The sequence below is a fragment of the Phaeodactylum tricornutum genome, chromosome 15, assembly GCF_000150955.2.
Source record: "Phaeodactylum tricornutum CCAP 1055/1 chromosome 15, whole genome shotgun sequence".
NCBI classification, from domain to species: domain Eukaryota; phylum Bacillariophyta; class Bacillariophyceae; order Surirellales; family Neidiaceae; genus Phaeodactylum; species Phaeodactylum tricornutum.
The window spans coordinates 644,136-662,014 of NC_011683.1; the positions used below are offsets into that span (position 1 = coordinate 644,136).

A 17,879-nucleotide genomic window follows, 5' to 3' on the forward strand; every position below is an offset into this window, starting at 1 on the left:
ACGTAATGTTCGGTTGGGTGACCGTTGGTATGACTGGACTTTTCCTGAGATTTTGGACCAGGCACGGTCTCGACAATCATGACTTTGTGTTTGTTTTCGTTTCATAATAACAGTAAACAATACACACCAAGTCAGCAGATAATATTCTAATCAATTGGTGGTGACCATGGCTTACTCTGAAGCCGAGCGTGATATATCCGCCAAAGATGCCGCGGTTCGGAGGCTTCTTTCCCTGGCTAAAATAAAAGTCGCCCACCCCGCGCCCTTTTCAAACATTACCAAGCTGGATATCTTTGACTGTGGCATTTCGTCCCTCCCAGATAGCTTCGCCGAAGCATTCCCTGAACTTTCTATTTTATTCTTGTCCAAAAACAAATTCAAGGAGATGCCAAAAATGATTGGTGATTGCCCCAAGCTACAAATGGTTTCATTCAAGGATAATATGCTTGCGACGATTCATCCTGATGCATTGCAACCACAAATGCGATGGCTCATCTTAACAAACAATCGTCTATCTAACCTTCCGGAATCAATTGGTCGATGTCAAAAGCTGCAGAAATTCATGTTGAGTGGAAATCAAGTGGAATCTCTTCCAGATACTATTCGAAACTGTATTAGCCTGGAACTAATCCGATTAGCTTCCAACAAATTGAAGGAGCCACCCACAGCTCTTCTTGATATTCCAAGTCTTCGCTGGGTAGCTTTATCGGGAAATCCATTTCTGCAGCATCTGCAACCATCATCGGAAGCATTGGACATTCTGGAAGAGGTGGAAGAAAGCATTGGCGAAGTCTTGGGACAGGGTGCTGGAGGTGTTACTCGCAAGGTACTCTGGCGGGATCGTGTTGTTGCTGTGAAAGAATACAACGGTGCCATGACCTCCGACGGTCTTCCTGAGGAGGAACGTCGCATATCGTGTGCAGCATCGGCACTCAACTCCGCTTGTTTTATTGAAGTTCTAGGCGAAACGCAGGCAGGTTCCTTGGTGATGGAGTATTTGGATCAGTATTCAGCTTTAGCCGGCCCGCCAAGCTTTGAAACCTGTTCGCGAGATGTATATACGGACTCCGTATGTATTGTTCATGATGAGCAAGCCGAGAAAATCTTGTCTCATTTGTTGGAAGCCCTGGCTAAGCTCCACAGCGTTGGTATATGCCATGGAGACTTTTACGGACACAACATTTTGGTCTCTCAAGATGGATCGGACGTACGATTGAGCGATTTTGGAGCGGCATTCTTTTATGACAGAGAGCATGAATACGGCACTTCTATAGAAGCGATTGAGCTACGGTCATTTGCAGTTTTGGTTGAAGAAGTTAACTCTTTGCTCAAGCAGCAGAGTGAGCGATTAGACAAGCTCGTAAGAAAATGCCGAGAGCAGGGTTGTTCGTTTGCGAAACTTCACATCTGGTGGAAACAACTACAACTGGCTGGGCTCGCATCTGCCTTCGCTGTTGACGCCTAATTTCATAACCATCGTGTTCGGCGAAAATCTTGTTTTCAGTCAATCCACTTTCCAAAGCAATGTTCTAAATTTAACAATCTTCCTGCCTATTTTCTCAAGCTATAGCTTTTGGCTTTTGCCCAACTCGTCTAGACATTCCCACTGTTTAAATACGCTCACCATTGCATTCGCTGCGCTGGCCCCGCTGATCGCCACTGCGGGCAAACCGATACCGGGGAAAATCCCGTCGCCAGCCAAAAGCAAATTCCCGATCGATGTACTACCGTCCGCAAGGTAGTCTTCAGTGGCACTACCATATGTTCCTCTAGGTCGGTTCAAGAAACGCTCGTGCGTGATAGGAGATCCAATCTCACTAATCACGACACGATTGCGCGCATCAGGAATAATACTCTCCACAGCGCGCCATAGCACTTCAGCTCGGTCTTCCTTAAGGCACATATACCCGTCACTTCTTCGATCTAGTCCCTCCCAAATTTCGTAAGGTTCGTTGCCGGCGCTGTAAGCGTGTACCACAATGGTTCCGTCGGGAGCTAGACTATTGTCAATCTTGCAGGGATTCGAGACGGCAATCATGTTAAGTATTCCGCAGGGTCCGTCCAAGACTCCATTTACGGAGGACCCATCCCCTCCTAACGATCGGTCCATCACAGTGTAGTGAGCTTCCAAGTTGTCCAAGTTCAGGCCACTAGATTCCAGCGCCAAATGCAGATGCAAAAAGGAGCCGGTCTTTTCTGCCGTATCGCAGGCACCCAAGAGAGTCTCGTCCGCTTCTCCGGATCGAGTTGGACGCTGTTGGTGAATCGATGATCCTTCGTCCGTGGTCGTCCAAGAAGATCTTGGACGCGGATTGATAATAGGAAGATCGTTGTTGAGCTTTTGCAAGGCTTTCTCGTTTTTAACTAAGCTCTTCAGGGACCAAACTGGTGCATTGCATATCACCCCTTCCCGAGCAAGTATCCGTCTTCCGTTGCGTAGCGTCAGCCCCGTAGCGATGGTACCGTCCTCACTAAAGTCAATTTTTTCCACAGGTTGCCGCAAGTGTACCTGAGAACCGTTCGAACCTTGCTGTACTCCCCTGACAAGGGCCTCAGCGATTGCTCCCATACCGCCCTTGGGATAGTCCAACGCTGCACCGGGGCGGTGCATGTCACTGAGTGTAAACGCCATGGCGGCGGCTGCGGTTCGACTAGCGGGTAGCCCGGATAAGGAAAAGGCGAGAGCATCCAGCCACGATCGCAGCCACGGATCCGTTACAGTGAAATTGGGCCCGTCAATAAATGACGCAAACGTTCCCGTTGCCTTTGATCCCTGGGAAAGCAAGGTAACCAGTGTCGAAAAATACCGGATGAGTGGTACCAGGGCACTTGGACCGGGACGCATAGCCATGGCAGGTATTTTGGCGCCAGCCAAAAGATCCTTGGTTGCTTCTCGTAGCGCTTCGAACTCCTCCAAGGCTTTGGGTCCCCCAAACCGTGTGAGTGGACCGCGCTGAAACTCATCCCGTCCCAGTATGACTTTCCACCGCAATTCATTGTCCTTTCCTGGATTCTCGATCATACCCCTGAGGACATACGTTCAATTTAGTCAGAATCATAAAGCTACTTATCCGTGCGGCACAACCGGGTAATGGGTAATTTTGAAAAGCATTGTTTACCTACCATCCATCGTACGTTATCCATTCAACCTTTTGACCCACAGCGTCCAAGACTTGCTGTAAGGCATTAAAGGGTGGACTTGAGCATCCCAACAGAATGGTCGGGCCGGAATCAAAGGTGAAATTTACACCGTCGGCGGCGCGCCGATCAAAGGCGTGTGCACAGCCTCCGGCCAAGTAATGTGCCTCGTAGATACCCACCTTCTTACCGTAGAGCGTATTAAGAATAGCGCCCGCGCACAGTCCACCCAGACCTGCGCCGATAATTGCCACGTCCACCAGATCGTCTGCTGGGGACGCGCAGTCACGTTTGTCACCGCTAACTAGACTCGATACTGATGTGGTTAGCTTGCGACCACGCGACGCTCGAAAAGCTGCAATTCGAGAAGGTGAGGGTGCAAATGCCGTCGTGGTGGTATTCCACTCCCACACGTAAAAGACAAGCCAAATCAACGTGTGCCTTGCCCGCGATCGCAGCAGAGTATTTGCTGGTCTGACAGAGTTTTGTTTGCTAGTAGAGCACACGCAATGTGTTTTGGTATCGAGGGAACGGCTCGAAGTGCGACTACCATCTCGGCTTTTTTTGCTCTCCACAAGCATTGTCTGGGAAAATCAAGTTAATCACAGCTTACTGTAACCAAATAATCTGCGGTGGGCTTTACTGTGAACACGATGTCAGTCTTCCAATACGTTTGCTGGTCTAATTTGCCTCCGCCACCCCAACAGAGATACCGATTAACAGATAGGTAGGACCTCGGCGGATAGTTTGCAATAGCATTTCTCGTCACGTTTGCTGTGTAGATAAGGGGTAGGGTTAACTCGGATCTTAACAGGAAAAATGACAAGCTAGGTATGTCTGTACCACGATCTTACATCTACGCTTCTTTCGGCTGGGAATGGGCTCAATTAATACAGAATGTGATGTTTACTGTAAAATACTTGAATTGTTTAGGTTTCATATCTCTTCATAATTATCATTGCTAAGGAAGTGATGTGGCCCCACGTTCGGTATTTAGAAAATCTTGATAATGGCCGGATTTGTGATTTTGCGGTCTCATCGAGGCCGGATTACTGATTTTCCTCAAAACAATACGTAGACGGGCAGGCCGACTCATACCAGCTAGTTTTGGAACATAAATGCAAAGTTGATACGATTATCTTATGCTGTTTCTATCCACTGTCACAGTCATCACATTCGATTATGACTTGATGCTCCGAATTACATTTCTCGGGATGCGAACCTCAATTTTGTAGTGTAACTTGAACGGATCTTGGACTCACTGTCAACTGTTAGAGACTTCATAGAATCGATCGGGCAATTTCCACAACCTGAAGCCGGAAAAATCAGAAAGCAACAAGAATCATGGTTCCAGGCCAAATCAAAGCTGAAAGCAATCCATTTTGCGGTGTGAAAGGCTTTCCAACGGAGTCACAGATGGCGGCAAGCGTGAAAGCTCTCCCAAAGGAGGTCAGGGGTAAATGTATCGGTGACGGTACGGATCTAATGCCTGCAGTTGGTCCTGGCCAAGTTATCAAGTGCAGCATAGAACACGGAAAATGGCGGTTCCTTTCTTTCACTGATACTTATTCCGTTTGCGATTCAAAAGGAGATCCTCTTGCTGGCGGTGTCTATATTAAGGAAGTTTCCAACAAGTTGCTGGGCATGGATCGCATCGTCATGCATGATTGCAAAGATAAACCTATTTGCTTAGCCGTACGAGATAAGATTGCTCTGACCAACCGGTATAATATTTACGGGACCGGGCCGCTTCTCCCTGATGACAAGGCCGAAATGAAAGAAAAGGACGTTGACTTCTATCCTTGGTTTCGTGTCCGCGACATTGATGATAGCCACCTTGATCATCGCTCCATACTCGTCTGGAATGGTAACAATTTTCAGCCTATGCTAAAAATTGTTGCTGCTAGGCGACTTCCAGGAAGCCTAAACGATGATTTAGTTCCACCCCGCAAAGGTGACAACCTGGTGTGTGACTTAAACGACCCCACGATCGTGCATGCCCTGTTGTCGAAAACTTCAGAAAAAAACATTGCCGGGTGGAAATTGTGCATCGCCCCTGGCACGGACCCCATGGCAATGATCATGCTGGCTGCCATCATGGATAAAATGGTAGGATGGCTTGGCTAGTTTCTTGGGTGCAACGTAAAGTGATGAGAATACCGTAGAGAATGAGTGTCGCCGAGCGTTTGGACTACTTATCATTCGGATTAAGAACTCCCTATAGGTGATTGATAGTCTTTCACATTGCCCATATTTCATTCAGGTAGTCGAATTTTTTTGCTGCTTTCAAGCAAGCTGTCGCCAACATGTCCATACGTGTAGAGCATCTCGGTCAAGCAGGAAAGTGCCCGCTTCCTTTGGGTAATTCTCACAAGCCGTCCTTAAGCGGTCCATCTTGAGATGCTTCGAGTGCCGAGTATATGGTGCAGAGAATCCTGTACAATTTTTTCTGAAAATACCTCACGGCAATCTGGAGGCGCTCGCACTCTGCTGCTTTGACTGTGAAGCCGTTCGCATTTATTGCTTCTGAGTACACTCAGCGCGGAAGTGGATAGACGTCTGCAGAATCAGCACCTACTCGCATATTCCAATGCATTCGTTAGTTTGGTGTGCCGATACGACACGCATGGAAGCCATCATCACCTTCTGACAAAAATCGAAGAAAAATGCCTGCCGGAGGAGGGGTCGTGCGTAGCGTTGTTTGGGATTGACACCGACTGACACTGAAAGCCAAGAGAATCTTTTTGGGAAGAGATAGTAGTTTGGCATGCTGACGAAAACGCAACTAAGTGAGGTGAACATTGGAAAACTCTGCCAAAGTACGAACTTGATAACGGTCGTAGAAAAGGAACAGAGGATATACTTAAAAAAAGTTCTGTTGGGCTTCATTCTATATAAATAAAATAGGCCAGTTCACTTGAATTTGTTTTCAATGAATTTGTTTTCTTAATAATCGGTAAGGCTGACTTCCATGTTGTTGGACATTATTATGGACAGATGGCTTTCGATGGACCTGTCGGCGCGTGCCTATGGTATCAATTTTTCGCTCGATTCACTTCCCTCCGAACCCACAAGGTGAAAAGGTCCGCGGTCTCGTTGCCCGTACTTCATACAACCACAGCTCGCACCGACGACAATGGCGTCAAAACCAGGTTCAATCGCCACTCACTACTCCCTATGTTCAGCCTCGACGACTGGATCCGACGTCGCCATGGCGAATCCTTATTGCACAGGTAATTATTTGCGGTTCCTGGCTGATGACATACGAATTTTCCGAGGGAATCCGAGACCTCGACTTGATGGCAGAATTGCCTACTTTGGTTCATCTGACATGGTGCATTGTGCCGCTGACCATTGACTTTTCTATCTTATTGTGACAGATTGTGTGCGGCAGGACTCTTGTGGTGGTAGAAGTGTCACTGGAGTAAGTTTGTAGACATCCCTACGATTTCTCCGTTATCTATCGCTCTCTTTTCGAACTTCAGCTAAACACGTCCCCCGATGCACTGTTTTTTAAGCCACACGCAGGTGGATCAGAAGAAAGTTGGACTCCCTTACTTCGTCCCGAGGAAAGCACCAACACCCAGCCGGCTGCACATAAACACAACCCTACCGGAGAATGGAAGACCGGTCTTCTTTCCTGTTTTCGATACGGTTTCTTGCATTCTTCCTTCTGGACTGCGTGTTGTTGTCCCAAACTCTTACTGTCACAAATCCTGGCACGAATGGATCTGCCGTGGCATAGCTTGCACCAGCCTCCATGCCAGTCGAAGCTCGGATCGGAGATGCACGGTGCTCGGTCCAAACAACGAATGCTGATATTTTTTGCCTGTTTGTTTGTACTGGAAATGATTTTGACGACCCGTTCTACCTTTGTGCGCACTGATCCATCGTCTCCCGGACAACAGCAATCTTCCTTGCTGCCGGAATCGAATGGATCTTTTCTCGCTATATTGAGCGGCTGCTTTGTATGGAACGAGGTGCTCTGTATCGTTCTCACATTACCGCTGACGATATTAACGTTCTGGATTGTCGTAAAGCTACGACGGACGATCCGGCAAAGGCACGAAATTGAGACCGGTTGCTGTGGTAGTGCCGAAGACGCTTGCTGCATCTGCTTTTGTTCAACCTGTGCTATTGCCCAAATGGCTAGACAGACTGCCGATTACGAGATGGTGTCTCCAAATTGTTGCACTACCACGGGCTTGGCCGGGGCGGAACGCATCAGTTTCTGCGAATTGCTACTCTAGGACAATCGGCTTTTTTGGAAATTCTTTAACTTAAGTTATCAGCACACATGTTCTGACTAGATTAATGTAGTATCCTGAAATGGTTATAAGTATAATTACCGATCGGTGGCTGAGTCTCCTTTTTGCAAAGGCGACCTTTACTCGTCTGAGGCAGAGTAATTGGCAGGCTCTCGACTTCCCAAATTAGAAATAGGCACACAAAATGAAGTTCAACTACTATGGGCTGAAAGCCGATATTTATGGGGTTTTGGAGGCTCGGTTGGGTACCTTTCTGTCTCTGTTCTTTTTGGACATTTTGTTTCTAATGTCTCTGTCTTTCATTTGCTTTCGGATGATTTTCGTCTGCACCGGCATCCGAGTCGGACTTGGCGAAGGAGCAGCGGATGGAGATGTTGACGGCACGTTCGTGGGTACTGAAGTCGGGATTGCAGAAGGAGCAACGGCTGGCGAAGCGCTTGGCACGCTCGACGACACCGACGACGTAAGCATCGATAGATCAGCCGGCATGGCTGTAGCTGTAGTGGGCTGGACTTGCGTTGTCGCGATCGAAGTTGGGGCACTGGTGGGTGCCGTTTTTTCTCTGTTGTTGGTCGTCATTCTCTTTCGTATGTCCTTCTTTTTCATCTGCCTTTCACGTCCACGCAAGGCGCGCTTGCTGCCTTTAGCATGAATAGTGGCGGCGAACGAAGATCCCAAAACGGGGTCGGACCGACCTTCGTTTGTAAAGGAAACAGTCTGATGCGACTCCTGTAGCTGGATACTCACCACTGGCATCCTTCCGACCATCTCCAGTATTGCTAGCGCGAGGATTGCGTAAGTTTTCATCTTGCGTTTTGTTCACCGTTGTTGTCGACCGCGCACCACAGATTGTGACAATGGATAGTGAGTGGCCGGGTATTGTGAACCTTTTTTCGGCCGTTACACTGTTCCCAGATTCGCATGGACTGTGAAAAAACGGCTGCTCCCAAAGACGTCTATGCCCGATTCGAGCTCGAGGACTTATGAGCATGGATGAAGTGATAGAGGAAGAATATTATAGCAAAATTCGGAAGCATGTCTAAATAGGTTTCTATCATTCCCTTTTCGTTAATTGCCTGTTTTGGCGATACATTGCACCGTCACATTATTTGAACGTTTGCGCCATAGTATCCGAGAGTCAAAAATCGAGAACTCGCCAGACGCTAGCGAGAAGGGTATGGGAGCGGGACTGGGACAGAAGGACAGGCGGTCCGGGACAGCCGGAATACCCATCTGCGGCGACCTACCGTTCTCGTTCGACCGAGCGAGCGACCCATACAGCAAACGACTCCGCAAGACTTGCCTGTTTGTGGGTGTACCCCTCTCGAGGTGATCTCCAAAGTAACGCTACGGTTTTTCCCCGAATCATCCACCGATTTGGCAGTCTCCAGCTGTCTCCCCCTTGGTATCATGGCGAACGATAGCAAAAACACTCGCAAGATCCCCATCGTATGTCCCGGGCATACTCGACCGCTTGCGGAACTCCAGTTTTGTTACATTGCTCCGGAACAACGAACGTTTCTGGTTTCGGCCTGTCACGGTAGGTACATTCGTGTGTCTGTTTGTACGAAGGAGAAACGAGAAAGCGAGAGTACCGTTAGTGCTTTACAAAGCAAACTGACTTTTGCCCGCGTCTGTCAACCACGTTACAGATCGGCTGCCCATGTTGCGAGACGGCACGAGCGGGGACTGGATCGGGACGTTTGTGGGTCACAAAGGTGCCGTTTGGAGTTGCCGGATGGATCCGTCGGGTAGTTTGGCTGCGACGGCAAGCGGCGACTTTAGCGTGCACGTGTGGGACGCTATTACGGGAAAGGATCTGTTTCAACTGCCACACAAGCACATTGTCAAGACGTGCGACTTTTCGCCCAACTCGAAATATTTGGCAACCGGGGGACACGAAGGCATTCTACGAATTTACGATTTGACACAACCGGAGCAAGCTCCGATTACCATCCCGCAAGACCCGTCTAAAAAGATTACGATTACCAAGTGCAACTGGTTGTCGGAGGACTTGCTCATCGTGGGCTGCGGGGATGGGAAAATTCGGTTCTGGCAGCCTCTGGCGCAGGGCGGTCCGGCAACGGTTCCCGTACACACCATGTCCACCGAAGGCACCAGCGAAATCCGAGACATGGAGGTCTCACGGACTACAGCCGGTCAAGACGTTTTAACGGTAGCCGCTGGGGAGCGCGTTTATTTCTTTGACCTGCAAACACGGACTTGCCTCAAGTCCTACAAAATGCCCATTCACTTTCGGGAGGAAGGCGGAGCTTCGTTACATCCGTCCGGGAACAAGTTCGTGGCCGGTGGAAGCGATTTGTGGGTTCGTGTCTTTGATTATCAAACTGGAGAAGAACTCGAACTCAACAAGGGACACCACGGTCCCATTCGCTGTATCCGTTACAGCCCGACCGGCGAGAGCTACGCCACTGGCTCTGAAGACGGTACAATCCGTCTCTGGAAGACAGATTAACAGTAAGCCCAAGCCGCTCTAAAACAAGCTGTTTGACTGGGAGGTCAACCATTTTTTTCAATTTGCACTATAAAACACTTTGACAAACTAGCGATTAAACGTTTAACCCTTGTACGGTTGCAAGTAGCAACTGGCGAGCCCGAAGATCAAGTTTTGCATGGCGAATGCCACCGTACCCGTCCATCGTTGTCCGCGTGCCCAGGCGGGGATCAAACTGTACACGAGAATGGCACCGGAGATCCAAATAGAAATTCCGAGAGCAAAGGCGACTTTGCGATGACCACCACCGCCACCACCACTGTTAAAGGCAATGCCCATACCACCCCGATCGGTTTGTTCACGAGGCATCCCCCGAAAGGTTAATTGAGCGACGCAAATGAGCCAGGTAAAGCGCCCCAAGTATCCCTGTGCGGGTGGTACGGCGGCACCAAGCCCGGTGATGATTCCCCAGAGTCGTACTTGTTCCTTGACGTACTTTTGGTCGGGCTTGACCACCAACCCTTGGGTCCATTTCGGGGCGTTCCATTCCTTGGCCGCCTTGGGCTTTTCATCCTCGTCGTCGTCGGCACTGCGAAAGAGAAATTGTGGGTAAGAGGCGTGAGCACGACTTTAGAACACGATCGCGTGCGTGGGGGGACCCAATGAACAAACCGACCGCACTATTCCAATGTCGTACCTGAGTTCGGCTTGGGATTGCGCTCGCGCGTCCTTGGTAACTTCCGCCAAGCCCGCCAAGCGTTCATTCAATCGAATCTGCAGTATTTTGTCCTTGGCGACTTCGATTTGCACTTTTTTCTTCACGTCGCCAGCGGCCTTGGCGATGAGCGAGTCGGTGGCGGCGACGATTTCTTCGTACGTGGCGTCTTCGGCAATACCGAGTTCCCGATGGAGAGTGGCACGCTCGAGTTTGAGACGACGAGCGGCGCGGGCTTTTTCGCGGCGGACGTTCCAAGGCAGCTTGAGGAAGGGATTGGGAATGGCGACCGCCGCCGCCGACAATGGCCAAGACGTCGACGATCGGCTCGTTTGGCCGACCGGGATTCGACTCGCAATAGAGAAATATTGTTGTGTGCTCGTAGGTCGCCTAGTAGGTGCTAATCGGGACGTTGGTGTGAAGGAGAGCAATTGTCCGACGCAGGATGCCGTCACGAACAGTCGCAATAGAAACATGACGGTGACGGTTTGTGGCGGGATGTTCCGTTTCGTGTATTCGTTCCACCGCAAAAGCAACAACAACGACAATTCGACCAAGCCAATCAAAAGATAGGTATGTTGTACCTAGAACAAGCACACCCGTGGAGGAATGTGTGTGGGTGCTGTATCGCGAAACAACGACGAGGAGGCGGAGGAAGCTTGGCCGAGACGATTTGGATCAGAGGGAAAAAGTTCAAGTGGATGGCCTTGGCTACCGAGCGGTTGTTGTCTCTGTTGGAGTCTCGACGCCATGTGATGATGCCGACCAAGCCGTGAGTACGTATTTACAGTTAGGTATCCAGACCAGGCGCCTGTAGTTTGCGAACGGCAGTTCCACATGGAAGACCATTGTTGGGGAACGTCAAAGTGGGATAGACGGTTAGACACCGCATTTCACTCTCACCGATAATACCGTAACCCTAATTTAATAAACTGCGGAAGAAAGGGTTGGTTCTACCAACTACTACTTTCGGGAATTCTGTAAAGTATTATGTAACATAAGTAACAGTCAAAATCAACCCTACTCGACAATGACTCCGCGGAAGGCTCGACAGGGCGTGGACGGGAGCCGTTTTCCGTGCCCTTGAATTGCAGTCGCATCACACCATGGTGGATAGAGACACCCCAACCGAATACACTCTTCTTACCCATCTAAACACAAGTCTCCACCAACGTACCATCGTTGTGGAAACAAGGAAAGTCGTACTGTAGAGACCAGCGCCGCGCCGTACCGCACCGCACCAACAGTACACTACTCTTGAGAACACAAGCGACGGCCTACACAACAAAAGAACAAACCGACCTATATAATGGGAAACTCGGCTTCCTCGTTGCCGTACGCCATTGGGAAACAAACGGCGATCGTCAATGACGGTTGGGCGTTGCATGAAGGCACACAAAAGTCGGACGGTTCGGACGTGTCGGTCTTTGTGGCGAAGAAAGCCGTCTTGAACAAGACCGCCATCGATCGGGCACGCGATCCGTCCCGGACGCAGCTCGAACCCGCCCTCCACCACTTCTCCTATTGCAAGAAACTGCGTCATCCGCACATTCTACAGGTACTGGCGACGCTCGACACCGATCACCCTAACGACGCCAATAACGCGACTGCGGTATCGTCTACTGCCGCATCGCAAGCGACCAAAGAAACGGGGGATCTCATCATCGTTACCGAACGCTGTGTGCCACTCGACGTCTGGTTGCAGCAAGAAAATCCTCCCCCGGAACAATTGGCCTGGGGACTAGAAGTTGTCGTTTGTGCCCTACATTTTCTACACGCTTCCGCCAATCTCGCGCACGGAAACATCTCGCCGGCCTCTTTTTTCGTGACCCGCGCCGGAGACGTCAAACTCTGGAACTTTGTCCTCGTCACCCCAACACACCAGGCTTCCGGAGGACTCTCGAACCATTTTCAAACCTACGAGGATCTCCTCACCCCACAGCCCTACCGTTCGCCCGAACGACAACAACGCAATTGGGCCGCGCTAGCGGCGGAGGGGACGCACGCCATGGACAGTTTCGGCTTGGCTTTGTTGATTGCACACTTTTACGGAGGCACGGTCCCCCCGCCTCTGCAGAAGGCTGTCCAACGACTGCAAACGCCCAACGTCAAAATGCGCCCCCGTCTTCAACCACTCCTCAAATGCCCGCTCTTCGATACACCCTACCAAAAATTACAACTCCAACTCGAAGAATTCATGGTCAAACCGGTGGAAGAGAAAATCGCATTTTGGCAAAACTTGACGCCCCAGTTACAGGCCGCCTTGATTCCGGAAAATCTAGCCGTGTACAAGTTAATGCGCATCATGAAATCCACCATTGACACCATCTGCCAATCTGACTCGATGCGATCACAAGATATGTATCGACGAGAATGTACGTGCAGTTGTGTCTGTATGACCATACATTAACATGTTCACCGTGGTATCTGATTAACACAGATTTGTTGTGCGAATCTCACCCCATTCTGGTTCCGTCGCACCACGCAGTATCCTCTATACTAAAACCGCTCTTTTTTGTTGGCGAGCATTACTTGGACAACGATTTTGGCAAAGAACTGACGTCGACCGTTTCTATTTTGTTCACGGTGAACGACCGAGGCATTCGAGGCGCTCTCTTGCAAAAGGCTTCCCTTTTTTCCAAACATCTCGACAAGAATACCCTCAATCAAGCTGTTTTTGAGCCCGTGTGCAGTGGATTCTCGGATTCCAGTTCCGCCCTGCGGGAACTCACCCTCAAAGCCACGCTCGGCATGGTCCCCTGCTTGACGCCGCCTAGTTTAGAAAAGCTTTCACGGTATCTCGTACGCTTGCAGAGCGATCCCGAAGCCTCTATCCGGACCAACACTGTCATTTTCTTAAGAAAACTCGCACCACATTTGACCGATACGACGCGCCACAAAATGCTGCTGCCAGCTTACGTAAGGGCCCTGAAAGATCCTTTTACGCCATGTCGATTGGCAGCTTTGCAATCGGTGCTGACTTCCAAGGAGTTTTTCGAACCCAACATTTTGGCGGGTAAGGTATTGCCTGCGGTTACACCCTCATTGTTGGACGGAGCAGCCGATGTCCGCAAAGAGGCCTTCACTGTAGTGGACGATTTATTGTTCGCGTTGCGGCAAGAAAGCGAACGCATGAACTCCCAACCGGATGCATCCGCAAAGACCGCGGTGACGGCGCCGGGAGTACCTCCATCTGTCCCCCAGACGTCGACTACTCCAGTTCCGTCGGCGCCGTCGTCTGGAGGATACTTGACCGGACTGTCCTCCTGGATGACATCCTCGGCCAAGCCGACTGAACCTGTTCCGTCGACGGCAAGAGCTGGACCGCCGCGTAGTGCCCCAGCTCCCGCCATATCTGCGCCAGCCGCAGGAGCAGGGTATACACCTGCTGCACCCCTCGCCATGGCGCACCTGACGCTCGATGATGATGCCAATGACGACGACGGTGGATGGGGGGACGACGATCTCGATGTAAGTGAACCGCCGAGGGCACAACGACCAACGGGGGTGACCACGACAAAGAGCTCCTTGTTTGCACCGGCACCTGCAGAGGACGACTTCTTTGGGTCATTTGATGCTAAGCCTGTGAAGCAAGCTTCTTTGCGTGTGAGCAGTGCGGGCAAACTCAGCATTCCTGCGAAAAAGACGAAACCAGTTACCAAAGCAGCTATTACAAAACTCGCTGCAGACGATAACATGGACGACGGATGGGACGAATTTTAAGCTCACTCGGGGCTGCTGTGCTCCCATGAGTACGTTGGGGGCTACGTACAGTGCTCTTTTTTGTGCTATAAACCATTTCCGAAATGTCGCAATAAAGTGGCGTCTTAATATGGCATCACAATGTTAACGAAATACTACGACCTATCATCATCCGTTTTTAAAATTTTCTGGCCTTCTCCAAAACAGTGTCAACTGCCTCTACTCCGGATACTTGATATTGAGCGCTGTCGGGCTTGCCTCCGCCCTTGGCGTCTAGGCCGTCAGTTGCCGCCTCAATCCATGCTTTACAATTCAAGTCTTTCATTGCCTTAGGTGCGCCCGCAATAACCATGAAGCGATCAGCTTCGGGGTCTGCCGTAACCAACAGCAAAGCCTTATCCTTGACTTGTTTGCCGAAGGCGGTCATAACCGACTTGGCAACCTTGCCCTCCACACCAAAGTCGAAACGCATGACGACTTTACTGCCGCCTGTTTCGGCAGCGACAGACACAGCCTTGTCGACAATCTCGTCCGCCATACCCGCAAGCTTCTGCTTTTTGTACGCCAAGACCTGTTTTGTCATGGTGGCGAGTTGTTCACGGAACTGCATCTTCTTCACGGCGGCAATATCTAATCCATCCAATTCGGCAGAAAGTTGTTTTACAGTGCTTTCCAAATCGTCTCCTTGAACTACTTCTGCAGCCGTTAGTTTGCTCTCAAATTCGTTGGCAAGAGCGATTGCTTTCTTAGCCTCACCGGTAGTTATGGCCGTAATGCGCCGAATTCCCTTAGCAATTCCTTCTTCGGCCAATAAAACAAAGGCTTCCGCTTCTTTGGTGTTCGTCAAGTGCGTTCCTCCGCAAAATTCGACACTATATTCATTCCACTGGCTGTCTTGTGGGTTGGCAAGCATCTCTGGAACGGCATGATCCGAAACGGCAACCACTCGTACGGGATCGGGGTATTTTTCACCAAAAACAGCACGCAGCGAACTAATCTGCTGCGCATCGCCCAACGGTGCAACGTACGCATCCACGGGAACTGCATTTACGATGCGATCCATGCAAAGTTTTTCGACTTCCGCCAACTGTTCCGGCGTCAACTGGCCGCTCCACGAGAAATCAAAACGCAGTTTTGTTTCGTCCACCAGCGATCCCTTTTGGTCGACGGTCAAAGTGGATGTCTTGCCCGATTCCTTTTCTGGTCGTTTGATAAGGACTTCTCGCAACGCGTGATTAAGGACATGCGTCATTGTATGATTGGAAGCGATTGGGGCACGACGGACGTAGTCAACGCTGCATTTGACAGTATCGCCAACCGACAGCGTTCCGGATGCGACCTCACCAAGATGTAGGACGAACTGTCCATACGCCTGCACGTTCGTAATTTTGACAACGGCACCAGTCGATGAAGTCAAGGTACCAACATCGTAAACCTGTCCACCCGCTTCGGCGTAGAAGCTCGACTTGTCCAGGACGATACCAACGGCACTGCTTTCTGGAGAAATACTACCGACGAATCCAATCATGTCTTCCGTCTCGTTGCGACCAATAAAGCATGCCTTGACCACACAGTCAGCCAGCTCCTCGTGCCACACATACTTTGCCGCGTCGTCCGTGGCACTAATATTCTGGCCGACGAGATAAGATGTCTGCTCGGCGACCAGACGCATATCCTTTCCGGAGCCACCCGCCATTTTTGCCAAATGTGCCGCTTGCGAAATATCGTGCTCTTCCTGCATTTTGGCTTCGAACTCTTCCTTATTAAGTGTCATGCCCTTCTCTTCCGCCATGAGTTCAGTCAAGTCGACGGGAAATCCCATGGAAGTGTACAAGAAATGCGCGTCGGCACCGGAAAAGATCTGGTCCGCTCCCACCTTTTCGGCCAATTCGTTAAACTTTTGCAAGCCCTTATCGAGCGTTCGCGAAAACGATTCTTCTTCCTCCTGGATGATTCCCGTGACGTATTCTTGCTTTTCCACCACTTCCGGGAACGCCGATCCCATAACGTCAACAAAGGCTGGAACGAGTTTGGCAAAAAACCCGAGTTCGGCTCCGAGATTTTGACGGCCGTACCGCACCGCACGACGCAAGACGCGTCGGAGCACGTAACCACGACCATCATTGCTGGGAACGGCACCGTCGGTAATGGCGAAACATAGGGTTCGAATGTGATCGGCCACCACACGGTAGGCCATGTCAATGTATTCCGGATCCTCCTTGCCGACCTTCTTGGCGTACGGACGGGCGCCCGTAATGTTCTGAATTGCGGTAAAGAGTGGAATGAAGATATCGGTATCATAATTGGAATCGACATTCTGGAGAATTGACGTCAGGCGTTCGAATCCCATCCCGGTGTCCACGTGCTGTGCCGGGAGTGGACGGAGGGAACCATCGGCTTCACGATTGTATTGAATAAAGACAACATTCCATATTTCCATCACATCCGGCAAATCGGCGTTGACGAGTTTGGAGGCGTCGCGTCCACCGATTCGATCGTAATGAATTTCCTAGACAACCAACGACGGAACAAAAAAAGACACGTGAGTGCCAATGTATCGACAAAAACAAAGGTCCGTCGGTATACCGTGCACACCGCTAGCCACGTACCGTACAAGGTCCGCAGGGTCCGGTGGCACCCATTTCCCAGAAATTGTCCCTGGCGTCAAAGGGGAGTACGCGATCGTCGGGGAGGTATCGCAACCACAGTTGACGTGCTTCTTCGTCGACCGGGGTGAGTTCGTCTCCGGCAAAGTAAGTGGCGTATAGTCGTTCCGGGTCCAGTCCAAAGGTGACGGTCAAACACTGCCAGGCCATATCAATGGCACCAGCTTTGAAGTAATCACCAAAGGACCAGTTGCCGAGCATTTCGAAAAAGGTGTGATGGTAGACGTCCTTCCCGACGTCGTCGAGATCGTTGTGTTTGCCTCCAGCACGAATGCATTTTTGCGAATTGACGGCGCGGGTCAGTTTGGACATTTCCAGATTGGGATCACAGGTTCCTGTGTAAATACGAGAACGTCGTTAGCAGATATTGGATACAAAAGGTCGCATTGGCCTCACGGGAGAAAGACACGACGATTCGAACGTTCTCTGGAAAGGCTTTTGGTTCCATCGACGCCTGCTCCATCGGGAACCATGTTTTGTAGGGATCGCATCATCTCGTATCGTATCGTGCGAACGTACGTACCTAAGAATAGAGGCTTGTACTGATTCATTCCGGCGTTGGTAAAGAGTAGAGTGGGATCATCGACGGGGACGCACGGCGACGAAGGCCAAAAGACGTGTCCGTGCTGTTCCACGAAATAGTTCTTGAACGTATCGCGAACCTTTTCCATCGGCCATTCCAAGACGGGTGTATCGTCCTCCGCATTCGTAGTAGACATGACGAACGGGTTTTAATTTGTGATCACAACGGGTAAAGAGCTAAAACAAGTATTGCAAGAGAGAGAGAGAGAAGGTGTGTGACAACCGTTTCCCAGAGTCCTCGAGGTCGCTCGCCAGCCGTCAATGGAATTGGAGGATTGTCCTCACACTGAGAAGCACGACGGTACGATCGTTACCGTACCGTGAGGTACGGTACGGTACGGCAGGGCAACGAC

The 17,879-nt window shown here is 50.4% G+C and overlaps 8 protein-coding genes across 8 annotated transcripts; 6 read left to right on the forward strand and 2 right to left on the reverse strand.

Moving 5' to 3' along the window:
• Positions 1-94: 94 nt before the first annotated feature.
• On the forward strand, positions 95-1,465 carry PHATRDRAFT_47992 (predicted protein; the record flags this gene model as incomplete). The annotated part of the gene is made up of 1 exon (XM_002182231.1): positions 95-1,465. Exon 1 carries the CDS (start codon positions 167-169, stop codon positions 1,463-1,465), a length of 1,299 nt encoding a protein of 432 aa, XP_002182267.1. The 5' UTR covers positions 95-166.
• A 45-nt stretch (positions 1,466-1,510) lies between these two features.
• On the reverse strand, positions 1,511-3,873 carry CRTISO2 (carotenoid isomerase). Its single transcript, XM_002182402.1, has 3 exons — positions 3,150-3,873; positions 2,366-3,013; positions 1,511-2,254 (listed from the first exon to the last, which is right to left on the reverse strand). The coding sequence occupies exons 1-3, from the start codon at positions 3,717-3,719 to the stop codon at positions 1,565-1,567; spliced, it is 1,908 nt and encodes a 635-aa protein (XP_002182438.1). The 5' UTR covers positions 3,720-3,873; the 3' UTR covers positions 1,511-1,564.
• A 561-nt stretch (positions 3,874-4,434) lies between these two features.
• Positions 4,435-5,786, forward strand: PHATRDRAFT_47994 (predicted protein). Its single transcript, XM_002182232.1, has one exon. It carries the CDS (start codon positions 4,483-4,485, stop codon positions 5,263-5,265), a length of 783 nt encoding a protein of 260 aa, XP_002182268.1. The 5' UTR covers positions 4,435-4,482; the 3' UTR covers positions 5,266-5,786.
• A 483-nt stretch (positions 5,787-6,269) lies between these two features.
• Positions 6,270-7,476, forward strand: PHATRDRAFT_47995 (predicted protein). Its single transcript, XM_002182233.1, has 3 exons — positions 6,270-6,371; positions 6,519-6,562; positions 6,624-7,476. The coding sequence occupies exons 1-3, from the start codon at positions 6,275-6,277 to the stop codon at positions 7,386-7,388; spliced, it is 906 nt and encodes a 301-aa protein (XP_002182269.1). The 5' UTR covers positions 6,270-6,274; the 3' UTR covers positions 7,389-7,476.
• Positions 7,477-7,590: 114 nt separating this feature from the next.
• PHATRDRAFT_38343 (predicted protein) lies at positions 7,591-8,058 on the forward strand (the record flags this gene model as incomplete). The annotated part of the gene is made up of 1 exon (XM_002182234.1): positions 7,591-8,058. One exon carries the CDS (start codon positions 7,591-7,593, stop codon positions 8,056-8,058), a length of 468 nt encoding a protein of 155 aa, XP_002182270.1.
• A 693-nt stretch (positions 8,059-8,751) lies between these two features.
• Positions 8,752-10,602, forward strand: PHATRDRAFT_29212 (predicted protein). The gene is made up of 2 exons (XM_002182235.1): positions 8,752-8,946; positions 9,059-10,602. Exons 1-2 carry the CDS (start codon positions 8,817-8,819, stop codon positions 9,880-9,882), a joined length of 954 nt encoding a protein of 317 aa, XP_002182271.1. The 5' UTR covers positions 8,752-8,816; the 3' UTR covers positions 9,883-10,602.
• Positions 10,603-11,631: 1,029 nt separating this feature from the next.
• On the forward strand, positions 11,632-14,299 carry PHATRDRAFT_47998 (predicted protein; the record flags this gene model as incomplete). The annotated part of the gene is made up of 2 exons (XM_002182236.1): positions 11,632-12,951; positions 13,017-14,299. The coding sequence occupies exons 1-2, from the start codon at positions 11,886-11,888 to the stop codon at positions 14,297-14,299; spliced, it is 2,349 nt and encodes a 782-aa protein (XP_002182272.1). The 5' UTR covers positions 11,632-11,885.
• An 89-nt stretch (positions 14,300-14,388) lies between these two features.
• PHATRDRAFT_47999 (predicted protein) lies at positions 14,389-17,769 on the reverse strand. The gene is made up of 4 exons (XM_002182403.1): positions 17,468-17,769; positions 16,888-17,279; positions 14,819-16,787; positions 14,389-14,767 (listed from the first exon to the last, which is right to left on the reverse strand). The coding sequence occupies exons 1-4, from the start codon at positions 17,661-17,663 to the stop codon at positions 14,457-14,459; spliced, it is 2,868 nt and encodes a 955-aa protein (XP_002182439.1). The 5' UTR covers positions 17,664-17,769; the 3' UTR covers positions 14,389-14,456.
• Between the last annotated feature and the right edge of the window lie 110 nt (positions 17,770-17,879).

Coding starts and splice junctions, on each gene's coding strand:
- CRTISO2 (XM_002182402.1), bottom strand. CDS start 3,719: ATGCTTGTGGAGAGCAAAAAAAGCCGAGATGGTAGTCGCACTTCGAGC. Junction 3,014..3,149: donor TGGACGCTGTGGGTCAAAAG/GTTGAATGGATA, acceptor GGTATGATCGAG/AATCCAGGAAAGGACAATGA. Junction 2,255..2,365: donor TTTGGTCCCTGAAGAGCTTA/GTTAAAAACGAG, acceptor ATTCACCAACAG/CGTCCAACTCGATCCGGAGA.
- PHATRDRAFT_47994 (XM_002182232.1), top strand. CDS start 4,483: ATGGTTCCAGGCCAAATCAAAGCTGAAAGCAATCCATTTTGCGGTGTG.
- PHATRDRAFT_47995 (XM_002182233.1), top strand. CDS start 6,275: ATGGCGTCAAAACCAGGTTCAATCGCCACTCACTACTCCCTATGTTCA. Junction 6,372..6,518: donor GGCGAATCCTTATTGCACAG/GTAATTATTTGC, acceptor TTATTGTGACAG/ATTGTGTGCGGCAGGACTCT. Junction 6,563..6,623: donor GTGGTAGAAGTGTCACTGGA/GTAAGTTTGTAG, acceptor TTCGAACTTCAG/CTAAACACGTCCCCCGATGC.
- PHATRDRAFT_29212 (XM_002182235.1), top strand. CDS start 8,817: ATGGCGAACGATAGCAAAAACACTCGCAAGATCCCCATCGTATGTCCC. Junction 8,947..9,058: donor TCTGGTTTCGGCCTGTCACG/GTAGGTACATTC, acceptor ACCACGTTACAG/ATCGGCTGCCCATGTTGCGA.
- PHATRDRAFT_47999 (XM_002182403.1), bottom strand. CDS start 17,663: ATGTCTACTACGAATGCGGAGGACGATACACCCGTCTTGGAATGGCCG. Junction 17,280..17,467: donor GTACAAGCCTCTATTCTTAG/GTACGTACGTTC, acceptor GTATTTACACAG/GAACCTGTGATCCCAATCTG. Junction 14,768..14,818: donor CAAAAAGCAGAAGCTTGCGG/GTATGGCGGACG, acceptor CTGCCGAAACAG/GCGGCAGTAAAGTCGTCATG.